The sequence below is a fragment of the Periophthalmus magnuspinnatus genome, chromosome 9 (genome assembly GCF_009829125.3).
Source record: "Periophthalmus magnuspinnatus isolate fPerMag1 chromosome 9, fPerMag1.2.pri, whole genome shotgun sequence".
Taxonomy (NCBI): Eukaryota; Metazoa; Chordata; class Actinopteri; order Gobiiformes; family Gobiidae; genus Periophthalmus; species Periophthalmus magnuspinnatus.
Window position 1 is genome coordinate 18,526,339 of NC_047134.1, and position 19,373 is coordinate 18,545,711.

General features: G+C 37.1%; 1 protein-coding gene across 9 annotated transcripts in view; it reads left to right on the forward strand.

Annotated features, from left to right (window-relative positions):
• Positions 1–19,373, forward strand: part of arvcfb (ARVCF delta catenin family member b) — a 242,411-nt gene that overhangs the window by 189,253 nt on the left and 33,785 nt on the right. For all 9 annotated transcript variants that reach the window (XM_055224502.1, XM_055224504.1, XM_055224499.1 and 6 more), the window contains 3 exons: positions 9,282–9,399; positions 10,042–10,213; positions 13,926–13,997. In XM_055224502.1, the coding sequence (XP_055080477.1) occupies positions 9,282–9,399; positions 10,042–10,213; positions 13,926–13,997 (362 nt within the window). The remainder of the gene's footprint in view (positions 1–9,281; positions 9,400–10,041; positions 10,214–13,925; positions 13,998–19,373) is intronic.

The following is a 19,373-nucleotide window of genomic DNA, read 5'->3' on the forward strand; positions in this document are numbered from 1 at the left end:
TACTCTTGATTACATGTAACAATTTTATTCTTGTTCTTATATGAACAACTTGTATTTGGATAATTTTAACATTTTACAAAAAAATTCACAATTATTCACATACATTCATACCTAGGATTGTAAAAAAAAAATACTTAGATACAATGCTTAGGTACTAAAACTAGCATTGAAAGTAGATTGAGCATAGTATAAGTATAGATATTGAAATAAGTCACATAAATGGGGCAACATATAACCTTTCTTGAATACTCGAGTGGTCTTGATTTACAGTATATCAGAGTAATATAACTATTTTCTGTTGGAACACATTTTTAACTGACTTTTAAAATTATATATAACCTCAATTTGAGTAACTAAAATTGAAAAAAGTCTCCCAACAAAGTGACATTTCTCAGACCTTCCTAAAAGTCTTATAATGCAGCGCAGAATTGAGTTGGCAGAGAGCTCCTAGTTGCCGCCAAAGGAAATTGTCTTCTTGATGTTGCTGCCACATTTGATTGATCGCTTTAATAAAGTTACTTTGACTTTTGCCGAAGAACAAAGTAAAAGTCATGATTTTCGGTTTTTGATAGAAGCTAAAATATTCAACATCCATTCGACATTTACAGCTCAGGAAACCTTCCAAAAAACGCTGTCACAGTCACTGCACCTCTTTGAAATGCTACCATCACCTGCAGAGGACAGTTCTCTCTATCAATGAATCCTTGTTATTATCTTGTGAGTATTTCCCCCCTCAAGTATCTACTCTTCCTCCATCTTCCCTTCTGTATCTGTCATTTTGGCTGCACTCACATAGACAGTGTGGTGTGTCGCGGTGCCTGTGCCATCTCCTGGAACCAAGCGCTGTCTAGACCGCGTTGGATCCAGGGAAGAAGATGGTACAGTGCGCTGGGTGACATCCAAAACTAAAAATCTAACAACCAAATCTAGCCCAGACGCCATGTACCAGAATGTATTTCACACTCCATTGCTCGGCATCAGATGGTTTGCGGCAAGTCCTCTCCTCTCCTACAAGTGAGATTTTTTACTGAGAGGTGCACTGACAATTCAAGACGAAATAGCCTCCGTGCTTTTTGCAGCATAAAAAGTCACAGAACAGGACATGAGGTTGAAGTCATATTTTGAGAAACTTAAAATGGGTTTAGATATATCTTGGTCTTTGTAGGGCTGTCGTTCAAAATGCCTGTATTTCAACTAATGTCAAGAAAAAGCAAGGCACTGTTTAATTACCAAAAATATGCCATGTTGTCCAAAAAAAAAAATAAAACAGCCTGCTTGGTTGTATAATACTCAATAATGCAACTGCTTATGCCATTTCTTTCATTAATCTTTGTCAGTTACTGCATTTGTAGGCGCACCAATTATAACTTTTATGTTGGGAGGTCTGCCCATATACTTATCTCCATGGATCTGTTATTTTGCATAAATTGCTTCTTAGTATGGTATTAATCTTCTATTCTATCTTGCATTTATTCTGTTAAGGTGTCTTTATGGCACAAAATTACCTTGTCTAACATGCATTCGTACTCTGAGCGGTGCTATCTCTCCACAGATCTGACCTATAACCTGATCGAGCGGCGTCACTCGCTTGTCTCCATGAAAAATTACCAAGTGCACCTTTTAAACTGCACATAGCAATTGAATATCCTTATATGCCCCTGAGTGACTCTCCATTATATAAATTGCACCCTGCCATAGGCTCATAGTTGCAACAGTTCAGGTCAGCCTTTCTCATAACGCATCCCTTCCTCTTTCTATAGCCATCTACAGGTCCTTTTATCTGCCTCTACCTTCAAGCCAAACCCCCAATTGGCAGTCTGCTTTGTCACCTCTGATGCCACTGTAGATATCATTGCTGTCACACAGCACAATGCATCCCTGTCGTCCTCTTTCCTCTGATGCTGAGGACAGAAATCAGTCTCCATGGTAACCGTAACCAAGCCCGCTGTTGCCTAGACCAGCGATGTCTGGAGAAATGCTGATGCCACGGAGAATCTATTTACTCACCCAAACACAGAGGCTGCTTACTTCTCGATAAAAGGCAGGATCGTTTCATTACGGTGCCCTTCCCCCCTCTCTCTCTGTCTTATTTACGGTGTTTACTCTGCAAGCTCAATCAGAAGAATAGATTTGTGTTTGTGGCAGATTCCAAAGCTGGAGACAATCCCAGAATCAAAATAACAGATGGGTTTTGATAATATATTTGCTTTTATATTCTTATTATTAGATGCCTCGGATGTGGATGAAGTTTTTTTGTTTGTTTTTTTACATACATTATTGAACAGTAGCCTATTTTGTGTGTAGTGTGTGTATGGAGCTGGTCAAACTAAAACGTCGGAAAGACTGTTCTAGGTTTTAGCTGCATAAAACTGAAACGCTGATTCTCCACGTTTAGTCCTGACTCTGGGCACCAGCAGGAGGCCGGTCCCTGAAGTCCTCAGAGTTTGAGATGGTTCATATGGCACTAACATGTGGGAGAAGTGCTTGATCAGAACTTCAGAATAATCATCTACATATGTTATAGTTTGATACACATACCCTAAAAAACATTATATATCTTTAATCATTGCAAGATAGAGTAAACGCCTTATCTATGGTCTTTGCTGTACAGTTACACTTTCTGTTCTGACCATTTGCACTCCCCAGTCTTACTCTTCTAATTTAAAAAGAACCATTTATATTTTAAATACTTTAATGCCCTTAGCGTAAAAGTTGCATAGTAGCAAAGTGGTGTTTGAAAGTTTTTACTTAAATCTGTCTCGAACTTACTCTTTCCAAAGTCAGAATTTAGCCTTCAAGTATCTGTAATCCTCTGTTTTAAAGTCTGTCTGGGAGAGATTTGCGGCAGCTTCACAGACAAGGATGAAGAGCGCATTTAATTACCGTTTAAAACTTAAAACAAGGTTAAAATGCTCCAACAAAGATTAGGGCCCATTTTGACCATTACAAGAAAGAATAATTACCTCACTATGGGGTTGTGAGCAAATCTATTTCTCCAGTCGAGTCTGTCTCATCTGCTCATTGACAGCTGTTTCCTAGTTGAGAGCAAAACTGAGCTAATAGCAGCTTTACGAGGAGGATTAAAGAAACACTGTGGAAAATAGTTACTGCAAATGTCATGAAAATGGCAACTTGTTTTCAATGATCTCTTAGGTGTCAATATGATAAATGTTTGGTTTATCACCGTGAAGCTGCCAGAAGACTAACGCGCATTTAAAGACCATTCTCTTATGTTGAAGCTAAAACGAGATGAAAGGAGCAGTCAAAATGAATTCAAGTTGAAACGCCGATGACAGTGATGAATGAAGGGGAGTACAAAGAGTCCTGAATTTACTTATTTTTAGAGACACTTTTGTACATTATTAAGTCTTGTTTTGTCTGATTTAGACCTGGTTTAGTCCTGATTTAGGCATAGATTTGCACTTGGAAGTGTTTAATCGTGAAAATCTAATAGCGATAATTGAGTGAACTGTTGAGTGAACACGAGTGAACTGTGCTGGGCAAGATCCTTAAAATAGTTATAGTTGCCCATTACTTTTCTCCCTAAGTAATTCTGTTAGTAACTGTAGAAACTGTAAAATCCTGTAAATTCTCAAAAATACACCCTCAGCTGTTTTTACTGGAGCTAAAATGAGCTCTATTCAGCCTTATTTATCCTGCAAATCACCAAATGTATCCAGAGCCAGTGTTATAAGCTATTCTCCACAGACAAATGTACAGTCACAACAACACAGAGCTAACTACTGTCCCCTTTACACAGCAGACTGTGTCCAAACAGCACATTTACAAAACACACTGATATCAGAACATGACAAACATGACACGCCACATGACAGCACTGATACACTAGTAAAACTAGAGCTTCTGTCATATCTCTGATGTCTTTTAAGCGATCTGCAAAGTCCAAACGCCCGTATAACTGCCACTGTAGTCGTCTATTTGTACTCCCATCACAAAGAGTCGCCGAATAATGATGTGTGTCCATAAAATCCACAAGAACCAGCATATTTTTTTCAAGTGTTCAAAAGAGCGAGGATTCGTCTGGTTGTCAGCACTAAACTGATGAAATGTCTGGATAGTCTTTACAGCCACCTAAAGCTGATTCTGATTGGTCACCTTCACAAGGAGTCTCTCTTTTTAGCCAATCACTGTCGCTAATTCCGTATCTCGGTCATGTTTACTTCCCAAAACAAAAGAAAAACTTTGCAGCTTCACTGAATGACACGAGAGAGTGGAGTCTCACCCGCTGAGACTCACAATAAAATATTACACTGACAGTAATTAACGCTGTTACTAATGCCATTATAGTTAAATGGCGTTATTCCCAACACTGCTAGTGAACAGATGTATTTGCATAGTGCCCAAGTTAGGGGGTACTTGGAGTGTGAAACAAAGCTTAGGGGGGGTACTTGAGAAAAAACATATGGGAAACACTGGTATTTTTTTGTCCATGTTAGTTCATTTTTTTTGCTTTACTTTATACAAATCTGTATTGGGAACAATCCTTACAGAAGTCCATCTTTGTATATGAACATGCACATTTTGATGTGTTCCTTGGCTGTTCATTCTGTCCTTGTTTGAAGACAAGGTTTAGGCAATTAATATATATATGTTTTTTTAGAACAATACGGAGAACATACTACTCTTGATTACACTCATTTTTAGAAGTTTTGAACACTTCTGACACCACAAGATCTATTTGATTTTGTCTGATGTGTTAGCAATTATTTTTACACAAATTTCACTTCATTTATTATTGCATTTTGAAAACAACACTTTCCAGAGGTTTAGTGCTCGACATATGTTCCAGTGATTGGTCTCATGCCCTTGTCGCGGTCTGAATAGCCTCCTCCATCTCCATCAGTCAGTGTGGTCGTAGCTTGTCCCTCCCAGCTGCTCTTTTGTCCTCTGCAGAGACACACGGCTCTCATTGACCTTCAGTGTCTTCATCTGATAACACACATGCCACAGACAGTGACAGACCGCCAGCGTAGGCACATCCACTTATTCTGTTAGCCACTAACAATAAAATGCTCCCCGCTATCAGCCGTCTCTGGTCATCACTAAAAGACCCACATTTATCTGATTTTTGTAATGGCCACTAAAATTATCCGGCCAATTATTACTAAAATTGGAGTCCTTTCTAAAATGGCACTGGCACAGGGTCGATTTTTCATGTATGATGTATTGTGTGATCATAACAGCAGACAAAAAGCTACGGGCGGGACACAAAATTGGGTAAGGTTGTATATATTTGGATATTTTAGCATTGTTTGAAAATCGAACTTCAAATCTGCTTTTTCCCTTGCCAAGATTAATGGAGATATTTGCATTGCATATAGCGAAATATGAAAGTTAGTGCATTTGGTTTTCTTTTTTTGGTGAACCTTGAAAGCAAAATTGGTGGTACAAAATTTCAACTCCACTTCTAAATAGCTGTTATTATTTTTAATGTTCTTTCTCACTCAGCCTCATGTAGAGTTGAAAATGTTTGTGAATTTCTTGCTAAAGGACATCGTGGCTGAGCAGAAACTGAACTATGAACCATATTTGTTGTAAAAATAAATGGTTCTCTGTAAAAGGCGCCTAAAAGTAAGTGAGAAAAGTGTTTCTACAGACAGACCATGGCTTGTTGCAATGTTTCAGTAACACTTCATAACAACTTCACCTTAATTAGCCATAATAAAGCAATAAGAAAGCGTATTAACTGTTTAAGTAATAACCTAACCCCTTAATTAAGTAGTTTGTTGTTAAGTAGTTAGTTTGTAAGCTGTTAATTAGGTTGCTGTGAATCATTTTATAGCATTAATTTCCCATGGAACAGGTTTTAGTGGCAGCTGCATCGTGTTGAAAAAAGTAAAACTTCAAATTAGAAATAAAATAAAAAAAACGCAAATACGCAACACCAAGGCATAAAGGACCCAATTAGGATATCATGTATTCCAGTGGGCTTCAAATACAGAATGTCTATTTATTAAGAAAATTCCTTCAAATTACATCAACAAAAATATTCTCCATCACCTTAATGCAGTTTGAATCCTTTCAGTCCTTTTTCAATCTAATTTCAGTCATTTTTGATGCTTTACAATGGTTTAAACCAGATTTTGAACTGGTCCATTTCTGCCTTGGGCCAGATCCAGTTCTGATTTGACCTGATTTATGCCAACACAATATCAATCCAAATAGAGCAAAACTCTTCACCAGTATCCCCCAACAAACTCCATACTTATCCGGAAACTATTTGACTTTCCCGTGTGCTTCTAACCGACAGATGTAGCGCTCGTAAACCTTGCAGCGGGACAACTGTTCCTCAAAGACTCCTGCGATTGAAACAGCTGACAATAAAAGTGTGCGGCCCGCCTGTCCTGGATGCCGACTTGTCACATAAACGGGAGACGCCGCTGCTCTTGATCAGTTTACAGTTTACAGGGAGGAGTAATGGCCCTCTTTCTGACAGCTAAAGATGGATGAGTTTATGCTTTATAGGTCTGTACAGATGGTGAGAGCTGGCTGCCATAGTCTCCACCGAAGATTAAGTTTAATTTGTTTGAAGACTTGTGGTGTTCACTGTTGGCATGCCAATATCAATACAATACATTTTTAATATGGTTAAAGATGGGATAAGAACTTTTCTCTTTGAATTTGTCCTCTGCATTTGACCTATCCTTCAACTGGGTCAACCACTGGGTCAACCTGTCAGGAGCAGTGGGACCCATCTCCAGGTCTTTGATGAGGGAAATCCATCCAGACAGAGAGGAGAGTATGCAAATTTCACACAGAGAGTCTAGCATTAGCTGTCAGTGTGAAGAGTCCTGCATAGTTAAGTGCTCCCAGCTCACCTCACTGTTGTAACGGTGGACACTATTTGACATGGAACACAGTGAGAACTCTGGACAGCCCCAGTGTGATCCCACAGACATGAAAACCAGCTGGCCACCTGCCACCCCGTCTGCCGCGGGAAACTGGGCAGGTGCGCTCCGAATGCTACATCTCAAATTTATGTGACAGTCACGACCTAAAGAAGCTAATGCCATCATCTGCTGTGAGAAACATAATATGGTCAAGTTGTTGTTAAGATTATCTAGAAATATGTGCGGATAATGAAGCTAATTGGAGACAACTGCAACCTTTATAGTTGTCAGTAATATTTAAAAAAAATATTCTCCTAGAGTTTATTTTTGTAACATTGTTTTGTTTCAATGTTATTTCAAAAATAACTCAAGTAATCAGGCAAAAAAAAAAAAAAAGTAATAAAAGTTAGATTTTTTGAAGAGTCGTTATTTTCTTTTTTCATTTTTTTTTTTTCATAAAACTTTTAGAAAAAAGCAGAGTTGTTCAGTTTGTACTTTGCCTTGTGTCCTCAAGGCAAAGTGCAATTGCCTGTTGAGCTTTATTTTATTAAAAGTGTTTTGTTTTTTGTGGGATTGGCACAATATCATTTTAGAGGTAGCCTACTTCAAAGAAATATCAACATATTCATATTTGTCATTATAGCCCTAATGGCAAGTTCCTCTCATCAAGTCTAACTGTATCTAAAGTAGTATGGAAGTGTTATGAGACACAGTTTCTATGAGACGAGACTCAAGATTGCGACCGCAAGAACGGCACAAGGCAAGACTTATTTTTTTAACATTATTTAGAGTAAGTAAATTGTCCAGTTCAATTTGAGCCTCACCATTTTTGATTTAATTTATTTAATATTTTTCTGTCATTGTAGTACTACTTTTTGGATCTAAAGCTTCTCAACTTCGCCACCAATTTTTTGTCAAATCCAAATATAAATCTCAAGATCTTTTTTCTCAAGTGTGCAGAATCTTGTGGCGGTTTTGTCTCGTGAGAGTTTATGGCATCAGACCTTGTCCCATCTGTACTATACTAACAAACCTTTGTCCATTAGGTCTATTTTTGCTTATCCTTTAATTCAATCAATGTGCAATTCGAACAGTTCCATAAGTCTTTGTCATTCAACACAATTTAGTTTTGTTCTTTTATAGTAAATGTAAGAAAGTGGAGGCTACATGCCCATAATTTGATGTTATGGTAGTAGAGACATATGTAGCCAGAGTGGATGTACTTTGCCTTTGACTCCACACCGCTTCACCACAAGTCCGCTGCTCCATCCTAGGACCAAGGCGCTGAGCTAATGGGATTACGTGGGTTTGAAGCTCTCATAAATGAAGTCCCCAGTGTGGAGAGGGGTGCCCCTGCTCTCCCATAACCCTCTTTAAAGCCGGGCCTTTCACAGTCAGTCAGAGAGAGATGCTAAGGCTGCTACAGTGGCTGCTCTGTCAAAGCTGATGTAACAGAGAAGGCATTTCCCTTTGTAGCAACGCAACAATGAAATGTATATTGATTTTATTATGAAAACCCAAGCCTGCGTAGCGTTTTGTACAGGTTGCACAACATTTTGCATCAGGCTGGGGAGACCTGGGTCACAAGGCATACTTCATTTTCAAGTTGTTGTTTTTGTATAGTAAAGCTCTTATAGATAATGCCCAGGTTAAATGTTCAATTAATGTGAAATGTGATGAATTACTAGATACATTTGCACATGAATATAACACCTCTGGTAATAAATAGACAACAAATATGTTTGTTCAAAATGTGATCGTTTTATTGTATGTTAACTAAAAACTGTGTCCTAAAAGTTGATGGATGTTATAACCAGTGGTGGAACGTAACCAAGTAAAAGTAGTAAAGTAAAAGTGGTAAAGTACAGTACTTTACTACATTATATACGTTTCAGGTAAATGTACTTTACTTAAGGACATTTTAAAGTGGATATTTTTACTTTTACTACATTTGAGAGCAGGTAGCTGTACTTTCTACTCCACTACATTTTGAACATGACTGAAAAATAAGTTTGTTTGTTTTTTTTGTTTTGTTTTTTTTATAATTCTCTGAGACATGCTGAAACGGGGTTTATTACAACACGTTTGTAGTCTGAGCAAACATAAAAACCTATCAATTTAATCATTTCTGTTGAACAAAAGTCAGCGCAAATCTTTATCAGAATCATACATTTGAAGCTTCACTAGAGCTCAAAATCTGCACGAAATACTTTACTATATACTCCTCTTTAAATACATTTTAAAACAGGCATTTTAATACTTTTACTTAAGTAGATTTTTTTCATGTGATACTTTTACTTGAGTAATTTTTTGCTCCTGTATTTGTACTTTTACCTAAGTAACAAAATTTAGTACTACCACACCTCACAGCTCTGGACACCTACCATTTGTATGTTTTCATTCACGTCTTCATGTGATTGTCCGTTGCAGAAATGTGAGTTCGGACGGGGCTGAGGCTCGACGTCGGCTGAGGGAGTGTGATGGTTTGGTGGACGCTCTTCTCCACGCTCTGCAGTCGGCTGTGGGCAAGAAAGACATGGACAATAAGGTAATGCAGTATGAATGTTCAGCTAGTATCTACTGGACTAGAGGGACAGGGCAGGTAAGTTTGAGGTGAACACATTAGAATATAAAGTAGTTTAATTGCTTTTTGTTTAGTTTTTTTTTCTTAATTAATCTGGTGAAAATTAAATGAAAACAAATTACACATATTTTAGACTGTGTTTATTGTTACATTTATAAATAATCCATGTCAAAATCTTCATTAACATATTTTCCTCAATAATCAGTGACCATGTTTTTCTTTAATCAGTGATTTTAAAACAGTTGCGTTAGGCTAAATGTCACCAGAAGATGTGCACAGCAAAAACTCTGAGACAGTCTGTCGTGTCCTTTATTACAGCACGGACACTGTCAGTGATTTGTCAAAGTAAGTTTCATATTCCTTCACTGACTTTACTGCATAAATCCCTAATTTGATGATTGATTAGATGTTTGAAGGTTATCTTTCCATTGCTTCAGTTCAAATTGATAAAGAAATTACAGAAGAAGATGAATCATGCTGTTTTGGACACATCACAAAGTTAGACCTCATTTGTCTTTTTATGTTTTAGGTCATGGTTCAGAGTCAGCGTATGCATAATTTTGGACATGAAATGAATGTTTTTCTTGACTTTCATTTTCTTTTTAGTCTGTGGAGAACTGTGTGTGCATCATGAGAAACCTGTCGTACCACGTTCACAAAGAGGTCCCAGGGGCTGAGAAGTACCAGGACCCCAACGGACTGCAGGCCCCAGGGTCAGCAGGGCCTCAGAGGAAGAAGAAGGATGACGGAGGCTGTTTTGGAGGCAAGAAGGCCAAAGGTGAGGAGGTGAAAAGGGAGAGAAAATAGATTATTATAGAGGATCACTTTAAATAGCTGACTTTTAGTGTATCAGAAAAATCATTTTAAAACAAACCAGGAACAATATGTGCATCGAAATCATAATGTAGACACAATAAAAATCCCAATTAAAATAGCCTGCAGAATTACTACAGAAGGGTTTTAATTAAGCAAGCAGCACAGCAAACAACAAATAAAAAAAACAAAAAAACAACAGGTGTTCTGGGATACAAATTATTTTCATCTCAAAAGAGTTCCAGAAATGTCAGCCATCTTGATAGAGTGCTTTGTCTTTTAATGAAATGATTTTGATATGAAAATTATTTTCAGATTAAAGATGGAATTAAGAGAGATTTTTTCACACATTTTACGCACATGCCAGCATTTATTACATTTTTTTTGTAGCAAAGTCTGCTTTTATTTCAAGGTCCTATATTATGCAAAATTTGGTGGGTTTTAAGCCATGTTAGAATATTGTTACCTCATTAAAAACATACCTAGATGTTTTGTTTCATTCATACGTTACACACATTATTAGTCTGTCTTCATCTCTAAACCTCAGAATGCTCTGTTCCACATTGTGATGTCATGAATCAGTAGTTTTCAGGTTAACAACTCCTTTTTTACCTTTAGTTCAGTAGAGATTGTCAATTACATGGCTGAAATGATCCAAATGATTATAGTGAAGATGGAAGGTGTGTGGAGTTTAAAACCACATCGCAGCACTTCCTGTGTTACCACATGACATCACAAGGTGGAACAGAGTGTTTGAAAGAAGAACTCAGCCTAAACGTGCATTTTAAACAGGTGTGAATGAAACAAAACAAAATTCCAGGTATGTTTTTGAAGAGGATACACCATTAGAAAATAGATTAGAAAATAGCTTAACACGGGCTCTTTAAGCAATTATATTATCTGATTTTATACCTTATCTTGAGCGTTACTTTTAGTGCATGCGTCTGGCAAAGTCCTTTTGTCTTCCTTTTAAATGACACTATTCGTATGTGTCTTTATCGGCATGCTCCTTGGCAGTTAGCTAAACAACATTGTTATCTCCACTCTTAAGTCTTTACAGCAACTGCAATAATGGCCACAATTAATCAGTCAGCCAATGAGGTGTGATCTTGCAACTAGTGACCTTTTGACCCCGGACTACTCACTGGAGAATTGCTATCGCACATTGGGGTCGGGGCATCACTGGAGCGTACTTGTATTCAAACAGACAAACTAATTACCTGTATACATATGTACTCACACTTTGGCTAATGAGAGGTGTTTAGCTCTTTTTAAGCCTTAAGGTGTTTGTGAAGGAAGAGGAGTAGGTATAAATAGTTGAGAGGAGATCTGTCAGCTGTACACTCACGCCTTTTTAGCTTTATGTAATACAGTATAACAAAAATAAACCCAGGATATTTTTGTTAAAACATGAGCAAAAAACATGTAAAAATATACAATTCAACAACCTTAAGAACCTAGAGTTTTATCACTTAACCAGTGGCAAATGCTTGTTTGTCTTTTAGTGGTAAACAGGTACTAATTATTTTCAGAGCTGCTTTTCTTAATACTAAATGATAAATTAATACTTAAAACACTCCTGCTATTCCTACTATTAAATCCTTGTTTTTACTCACCTCAATTTAACATGGCAAACACTTAACAGGTCCGTATTATATTGATGTGCTTTTTCCTACATGTTTTATTAATATCAGGTGAGCTTTCAACAGTATTTTTCATCACACTTTTATTTTATCTATGTCTTTTCCAAAATCTCCTTGAATACACATTCTTGGAAACCCTCTTATGAGGTGCTAATGGCTCTCCTCCTTCTCAGTAGTCTATTTCGCTGCCTAAATCATGTTTCTTTTATTATCCTCCTTAACTGACACTTGGTTTGGCTTCTCTATTCTATTCAGACAAAGCTAGCATCCTTTTAGTGAGAGGTCTTCACATGCCGTAGACTGCACTGCATTCCCTTGATGTGCACACAGTTTTCACCTTAACTCTCCTCTTCTCTCCCTGCTTTGTGTTTTATGGCATTGCTGCTGCCTCCTTGGCTAACTATAGAGGAATGGTTTAATCAAGGTGAGTGTGCTTTTTAGACTACACATCGTTCACCCCTCTCTCGCCCCTTTCTTCTGCTTCTCCCAATGCCCCCAGCTGCTGTAGAAAATAGTTGAAAGTAGTGTGGGCTCTTTTCCAAATAATCCAAGAAAGGAAAGAATAACTTGGCTATAATTTTGGCACATCGCACATGCAGGTTTTTGCTCTGCAGTCCCAATTAGAAGAAGTAAAAAGTTTTAAAAAGTAATTGAAACGTTTAAAGATGTTTTCAGTAGTACTTAGTAAAGCTGGTCAAATATTGCAACAAGATAATAAACTTATATACAGTTTTTAAAGTTCAAACTATCAAGAGATATACCAAGAGATATCCTATAGAACAAGGCCTAGTATAGAATGTTAGAAATTTACAATGAATGATATGATGTGCATTATAAGCATTTTACTGTTTTCTCAAATTAAAAATGTTAGAACTTGCTATACAGAAATTCTTAGAGCAAATCTTTTGTATAATGGAGCTCATTGACCACCCGCCCTGGTTCTGGAAGTGAATTTCCCATATATTTTTATCACAGACTATATTAAAAGTTTGAAAGCTCAGCACTAATCAGCTATGTTTCAACTAATGACCACGCAGCCTATAATTTAAAATGCATTTCTAAAACTTTATGAAGTGCTAAGTTATTAAAACATTTCTCAGAATTTAAGTTTTAAATGTGCTTTTTGGACTTAAAACAAATGTGTTTTGGACATAGCTGGTTAGCCTCCACGATGTCTTTGAACTGTTAATATTACATCTTTTAGAAAAGTCTGGGGAAAATGAATGGAAAATTTACTTCCGGGCTTAAAGGTGGGCTTGACTGTTGCACGTTATGGACTATTTAAACAAGTTTCAACTTTGTCTCACTTACATATGGTTAAAATCTCTTTAAATAAAGCTTGAAACTTTTAGTATACAGTTTTGTTAACATTGTGCATAAATTGATTAATACAGGGTAGCTTGGTTTGTTTCCTTTCCACTGTATAGTCTTACACTACCCGGAAATTTCACTTCCTCCTAAGTGTGGGGTTGGCCTTTCTGTCCGTCTCCCCCTCTCCTTCTGCTGTCTCTTGGGCATGTCCTTGTGCACGTGAGGAGACCATTATCTGGCTGCACCATAGTGACTGGACCACCCCCATCCTGCTCTATGTCCCCTGTGTCTTTACATTATTCAAAGTGTTTGCCATCTCCGGAAATGCCTCACACCTATAAGACATGCAATATAGTGGATATAGTACTGTGCAGTGTTGTAGATCTAAAATGCATTTGTCCATCGCACTCCAACGATTTGATCTCAAACTTCATTGTGGAAAATATCATATCTGTCGCTTTCTTCAGTGAGTGCATGCATCATTCATATAGTCTTCATTCTGTCTGCTGTCTGTCAAGGCCAAAATTAGGCCGATATCTTGGTAATTTTTCACAACATTACCTAAAAAACAAGATGGTATCTACAGGTAAAATGTTTTACATATTTTGTGCGGGTAAGGATTTAATTTAGATTTGAGATAAGAAGTTTGAAGTTCAAAAATATGATTAAATAGCTAATGGACTTGCTGTTTTATCACCTGATCTTCTTGTTTTCTTTACACAGGCAGAAAAAATGGTGAAAACGACAAAAACTATGACACGTTGGATCTGCCCAAGCGCACTGAGCCGTCAAGAGGTAGGCTGCGTGCTACAAAGAAACTTTTTTGTATAGGCTCTGCGCTCAGTTGTATTGATACTGTGGAGGCATAAAAGTAGTGTACGACAAGAATATACGAAGTGTTAGAAGAGAATATGGCTCTGCTTTGTTTGGGATTCAGAGATACGGTTGAGTTACAATGGTATGTGGGAAAATGTGTGCTTTGCCATCTGGAGCTTTACATGGATGGGGCACTTGAATACATCTTTATCTTTTCTCAGTGGTCCTCCATTTGAATATATTTCCAGCATAGTCTGACCAGTCCAATAAAAACAAATGATTATAACATTTTGATACTTTTCATTCCAAGCTACATATTGGCACTATTTACTATTTTTTATTGGTTGTGTCTAAGGCTGCACAATTTGGGGAACATATCTACTGTTATTATCCTGACAAGGTTTGCGATTGTGATTAGATTTGCAATTTTTGTTTTGATAATAACATTCTGTTCAAAGTTCACAGAAGAATTAAAAACTGAAATATGAACCGGCAAGAATCAGCTTTCAGAACAGAGTTGTACAGACCTAAACTACAGGGTTTTATGCAGAATGAGACAGGATATCTTGTTGTTTTTGTGAGAATTATGGTACTTCAAAAACTAGCATTGCATTTTGCTAATGCTGTCCATTCAAATTGTGATTTTCGATCCAATTATGATTAATCTTTCAGCCCCATTTGTGTTTCTATCCATTAGAATGAACATACAACAAAACTATTATTCATTTATTTTTATGGCATCTTGTTTGATTAATTATTGCTGTAAAGGATTTAACAAATAATTATAATTTTCTTGTGATGGGCCTGGCTTGTCCGCTGCAACATTTAAATATCTGAAAGAGGGCCACAAAGTCCAAGGACATGTGCTCTTTTCATAACATTGAACTTAAATCCATAATTACTCGGCTCGTCTAGTTTATCTGCATTTTCCAAACCATTATGCAAAAATGGACTGGGTTGTATATTGTACTACATTTTGGCAACTCCAAATATCCATAACTCAATAGAAACCTTGTTTGGAGTACAGTCTGTTCCAATTCAGCTTTACCCGCTACATACAGCCATAACCGTCATTATGCCAGATTTGTACTCAACCCACTCCACACTGCCCAGCCCCTAATCCAATGTGTATTTACTTGCCTCGTGTGGTATTTACACTTCAGCTCCTCCGTCAGAGTGTAGTGGCAGGCGCTCAAAGTCAATAGCACTTCCTGTCTGACTGCTAATTAGCCACATTAGCAGGGCAAAGTGGGCCCTCATTAGCCCACATCTCGCACTTAGTCGCAAAGCTTTCCCCGAGTTAAGCTGATTTTGTACTTTTTATCTCTTCTCCAAAGTGAAGCAAATTAGTTGGGCTTGATATTAGCTAGTGCTTTTCACAAGTTATCCGCTGATCGGGTATAACATTAGGACCACTGACACTGTGATTAACAGGTAGCTGTTTAGAACTTTTTATTATGTGTGGTCCCTCGTCAGTGAAGGACATTTATGAAGAACTTATAATATTTTGAAAAAGTTGTGCATGATTTTTCTGTAACACTTTAAAATAACTACACTTTCAGTAGCGGTTATGGTTGGGAGTTAGAGTTTAAATTAAGTAGCTACTAAGCCTGAATTATTCTTAATAAACAATTACTTATTATGAAATAACTATTTGTTCATGCTTAATTAAGGCCAATTGAGGTATAATTATTTTAAAGTGGTGCAGATTTTTCATTCTCAAAAACGGCACTTCTTTTAGGGAATATTATTATTTATTATCACACACACAAAAAAAACCCAACATATTGGATGATGGCTGTCTTTGCTGGTCTAAAGTGCAATTGCCCAGTTAAATCAAATCAAAACTGCAGTGCACTTGTATTGCACGGTGCTGCGCATTAGGCATGTGGTCGCAAGGATTTTGCCAGATTTGTGTCGCTAGCTAGCAGCAAATAGTTATTTCTATTAACTATAGAATATTACAGCATTGATTGGAAGTTTTAATCCCAAGGAGGCAATTATCATTAGGTCTAAATGTCACTTGAAATGTTTGCTATTTAGTTCACCACAGCTTTCTCTCGTGCAGACAGGCCAATCATGTTTGACATTTATTAGCTTGGCAAACAAGTGGGCAGCCGTAATGAGGGCAGAGATAATAGGTCTCATCACAATAATAAAACCCCAAGTGCCTTTCAAAGAGTATTGATCATTTCTTTCCTTTGCAGAACATTAAAGCACTACTTATTCCCCTCAGAGTTGATGGCTTATTTAACTTTACTCATATTGGCTAAAGGTGCACTATGTAACTTCCCTCAATGTCTCGGTGAAGTTTCTTTGCCAGAAATATTTTACAATATGGCATTAAACGGAGCCAAATTCAATGGGTTCAATTGGGTCTGTGTTTTTATTGCCAAGGAAACTTGAAAAACATGCAATCCTAGTGTCAGCAGGATTACCTCTCCACAGATCTAACCTGTAACTTGACCTGATGGTGTCACCTGCCTCTCCATAAAGTATAGTTTAATGCCATACTGTGGAGTGCGGAATATTTTTGGCAAAACAGTAACATCTGCATGGAGGTAAGTAGTTATGGACCCTCTACCAGAAAAGTTACACAGTGCACCTTTAAATACTTTACTATATTTTCTCCTTCTTTTTCTTTTACTCCGCTTTTCTCTGACAGCCAATAGTATTGAAGCGTGCCAGCAAAAAATGTTGATACTTTTATACTATTACTATTATTATACTATTTTTTTAATATATATTTTTTAAACCACTGTCTAGTTACCGCAAATTACCCCAACAAACCTGGACTAATAAAGATGCTTACACAAAGCAAATTATTTTAAGCTATTTATCTATCATCTTTTTCTATTGCATGTACCATTTTCCTTCTGTTCTATAACTGTGCGGTGCAATACTAGAATTTCCCCACTGTGGGACTAATAAAGGTATATCTTATCTTATCTTACACAGGGCAGGGCATCCGGGGTAAAAACCTAAATCAATATCCTCGTCAGTGTTGTTGCCTTTTGATAATGGAAAAGTCAAAATAAAAGAAAAAACAAAAGTGCCTGTGTCTATTTTGTAGTAAAAGTCAATAGGATGGATTTTCACCTGAAAAATACGTGACTGTGTGGTCACCGGTCATCTCCTTCTTTAGAGGACAGAGGCAGCAGTGCCACGGCGATGGCCCTGCGAGATATTGGAGATTACATGTGTATCCAGGAGCAGATCTGATGACAGAGGGAGAGTGGGGTCAACACAGGCAGAGGCAGCAGCAGTGATTAATCTTTGGGTGTGTTTGGGTTTAGGTCTGGGCCCGGACAAGGAACAGAAATATACAGCACAGAGGAAATACCACCAAGACATATGGGATTGCTACTACACAATGAGGTTAAGTGAAGGTCAAGAGTACACTGACTATGCCTCATTATTAGATAAAAGTTACATACACATTTTTTTTATTTTAATATCGTGCCAACACTATTCACAGTTGTTATGGAGGCAAAGACCACTGTGTATTCTGATGCTCTGAATTTGTTGTGAAAATTTGGGGAAAAAAAACCTGGAGAAATTTTCGCAGGGCTGTAATGGTCTATAGTCAGTTCTACAGGGTGTCCATTAAGTCTCTTTACAATTTAAAAATGTTATTACAAAGGCAAGTGATAAGATATATTCATTAGTTTTGTTCTATTGTACGTGGTGGTTATAAAAGTTTTTAATCACATTGGGGTCTGCGTGTTCATGAGTTTCTCAGTCAAACATTTCCAGACCATTGGATTGGAAGGGATGGACCAATTCCACAGGTCGCCACGTTCACCAGATTTCACACCTTTAGATTTCTTTCTATGGGGCTATGCTAAAGATATTGAGTATTGAACAAAGATAAAGGACATTACTGAACTAGAGCAAAAGATACAGATGTGATTGCAGCCACTGATGAGGCTCTGCTACACCGAACATGGCAAGAAATCCAGTATCGTCTTGATGTGCTTCGTGCGACTAATGGTGCTCATATAGAGGTGTATTAAATGAGGTTGAAAACTTTGGAAACCACTGAGTGCAATAGAACAAGTCTGATTAAATAAAATATCTTATCAATTGCCTTTGTATATATATTTTTTTTTATTGTAAGAGACTTTATGGACATCCTATACATTTTCTTGTGTCTAAATCCATCTTCTGAAAGGGTTTTATGCTTGCTTTGGCATTTTAAATATGGATTTTGCCATATAGGGGTTAAATAACTAATTTGCTATCAGTAAAAGCAAGATTAAATGGTATATTAAAGAAACATGTCCTGGTACTTCACAAGTTCTTTGGTGTGAAACTGCAGGTCACAGTGGAGTTATGTGGTTTAACCTTTTCAGCACAATCATTTATTACCATTCAGCATAAAAATCCCTTTATATTTAACATTTATAATACTGGGTTTTAACCTTTCCCTGAACCATTGTGCTTGAATTATAATATGATCACAGACTTTATAATCTAAATGTGAGTTCAACTGATGGTAACGATGTCTAGTTTATTGAAATCTTTGTTGATATAATTTAAGTGGAAGTTGCAGGTTCACGCCTCTTGTTCACAATGTGTCTCTAATGGAGTGATTGAGTGAGTTATTTTTGTCTAGTTTCAACAAATGGTACTTAGGAAATGTTTAATTAAAGAAGTTTGGAGTAAGTGGCACTGCATTAAGTGTGTCATTCTAAAACAAAAACAAAGCTGCATTTCATTAAAAAACTGGTTGGCACACACGCACTTGAGATGATGAAATATTTATTACATTTTTCCAGACGATTCTTACAATCTTATATTACGCAAAATTGATTTTTGCAAGTTTTAAGCCATGTTATAATGAAACGAAACACAACTCCAGGAATGTTTTTGATGATTAAACAACATTATAACATCTCTGAAAAAACAACTGACCTGTAATTTTTGTCTTGTGGTCTCACTTGATTGTCTCTAAGGACAACATTTCAGGCTGCAACATCATCTTGGAGAAAAACAAGTGGCTGTCCCTCCACCAGAAAAGTGACATAATGCAGCTTTTAATAGAAGTTACATCAAATCATCAAGAAAATCTGTTGCTACCTATATATTGTGCACCAAATCATCTTATAATTACATGACACAACCAGAATGGCACACGTTGTTTCACTGATAGAAATATTCACCTGAAAACTCTACTTCAACTTAATTAGCTCTATATCCCTATAGCGTTTCTCTTATTTCTCTTTGGCAGACTTATATCTCTTTTCATTGTCAAAGGTGTCACAAAACAGCAGCCAGCGTTTCGCCAAGAATCCACGTATTTTCAGTCAGATCTGTCAGCTTGCCATAATTAGAGGTGTTTCTTGTCTTGAA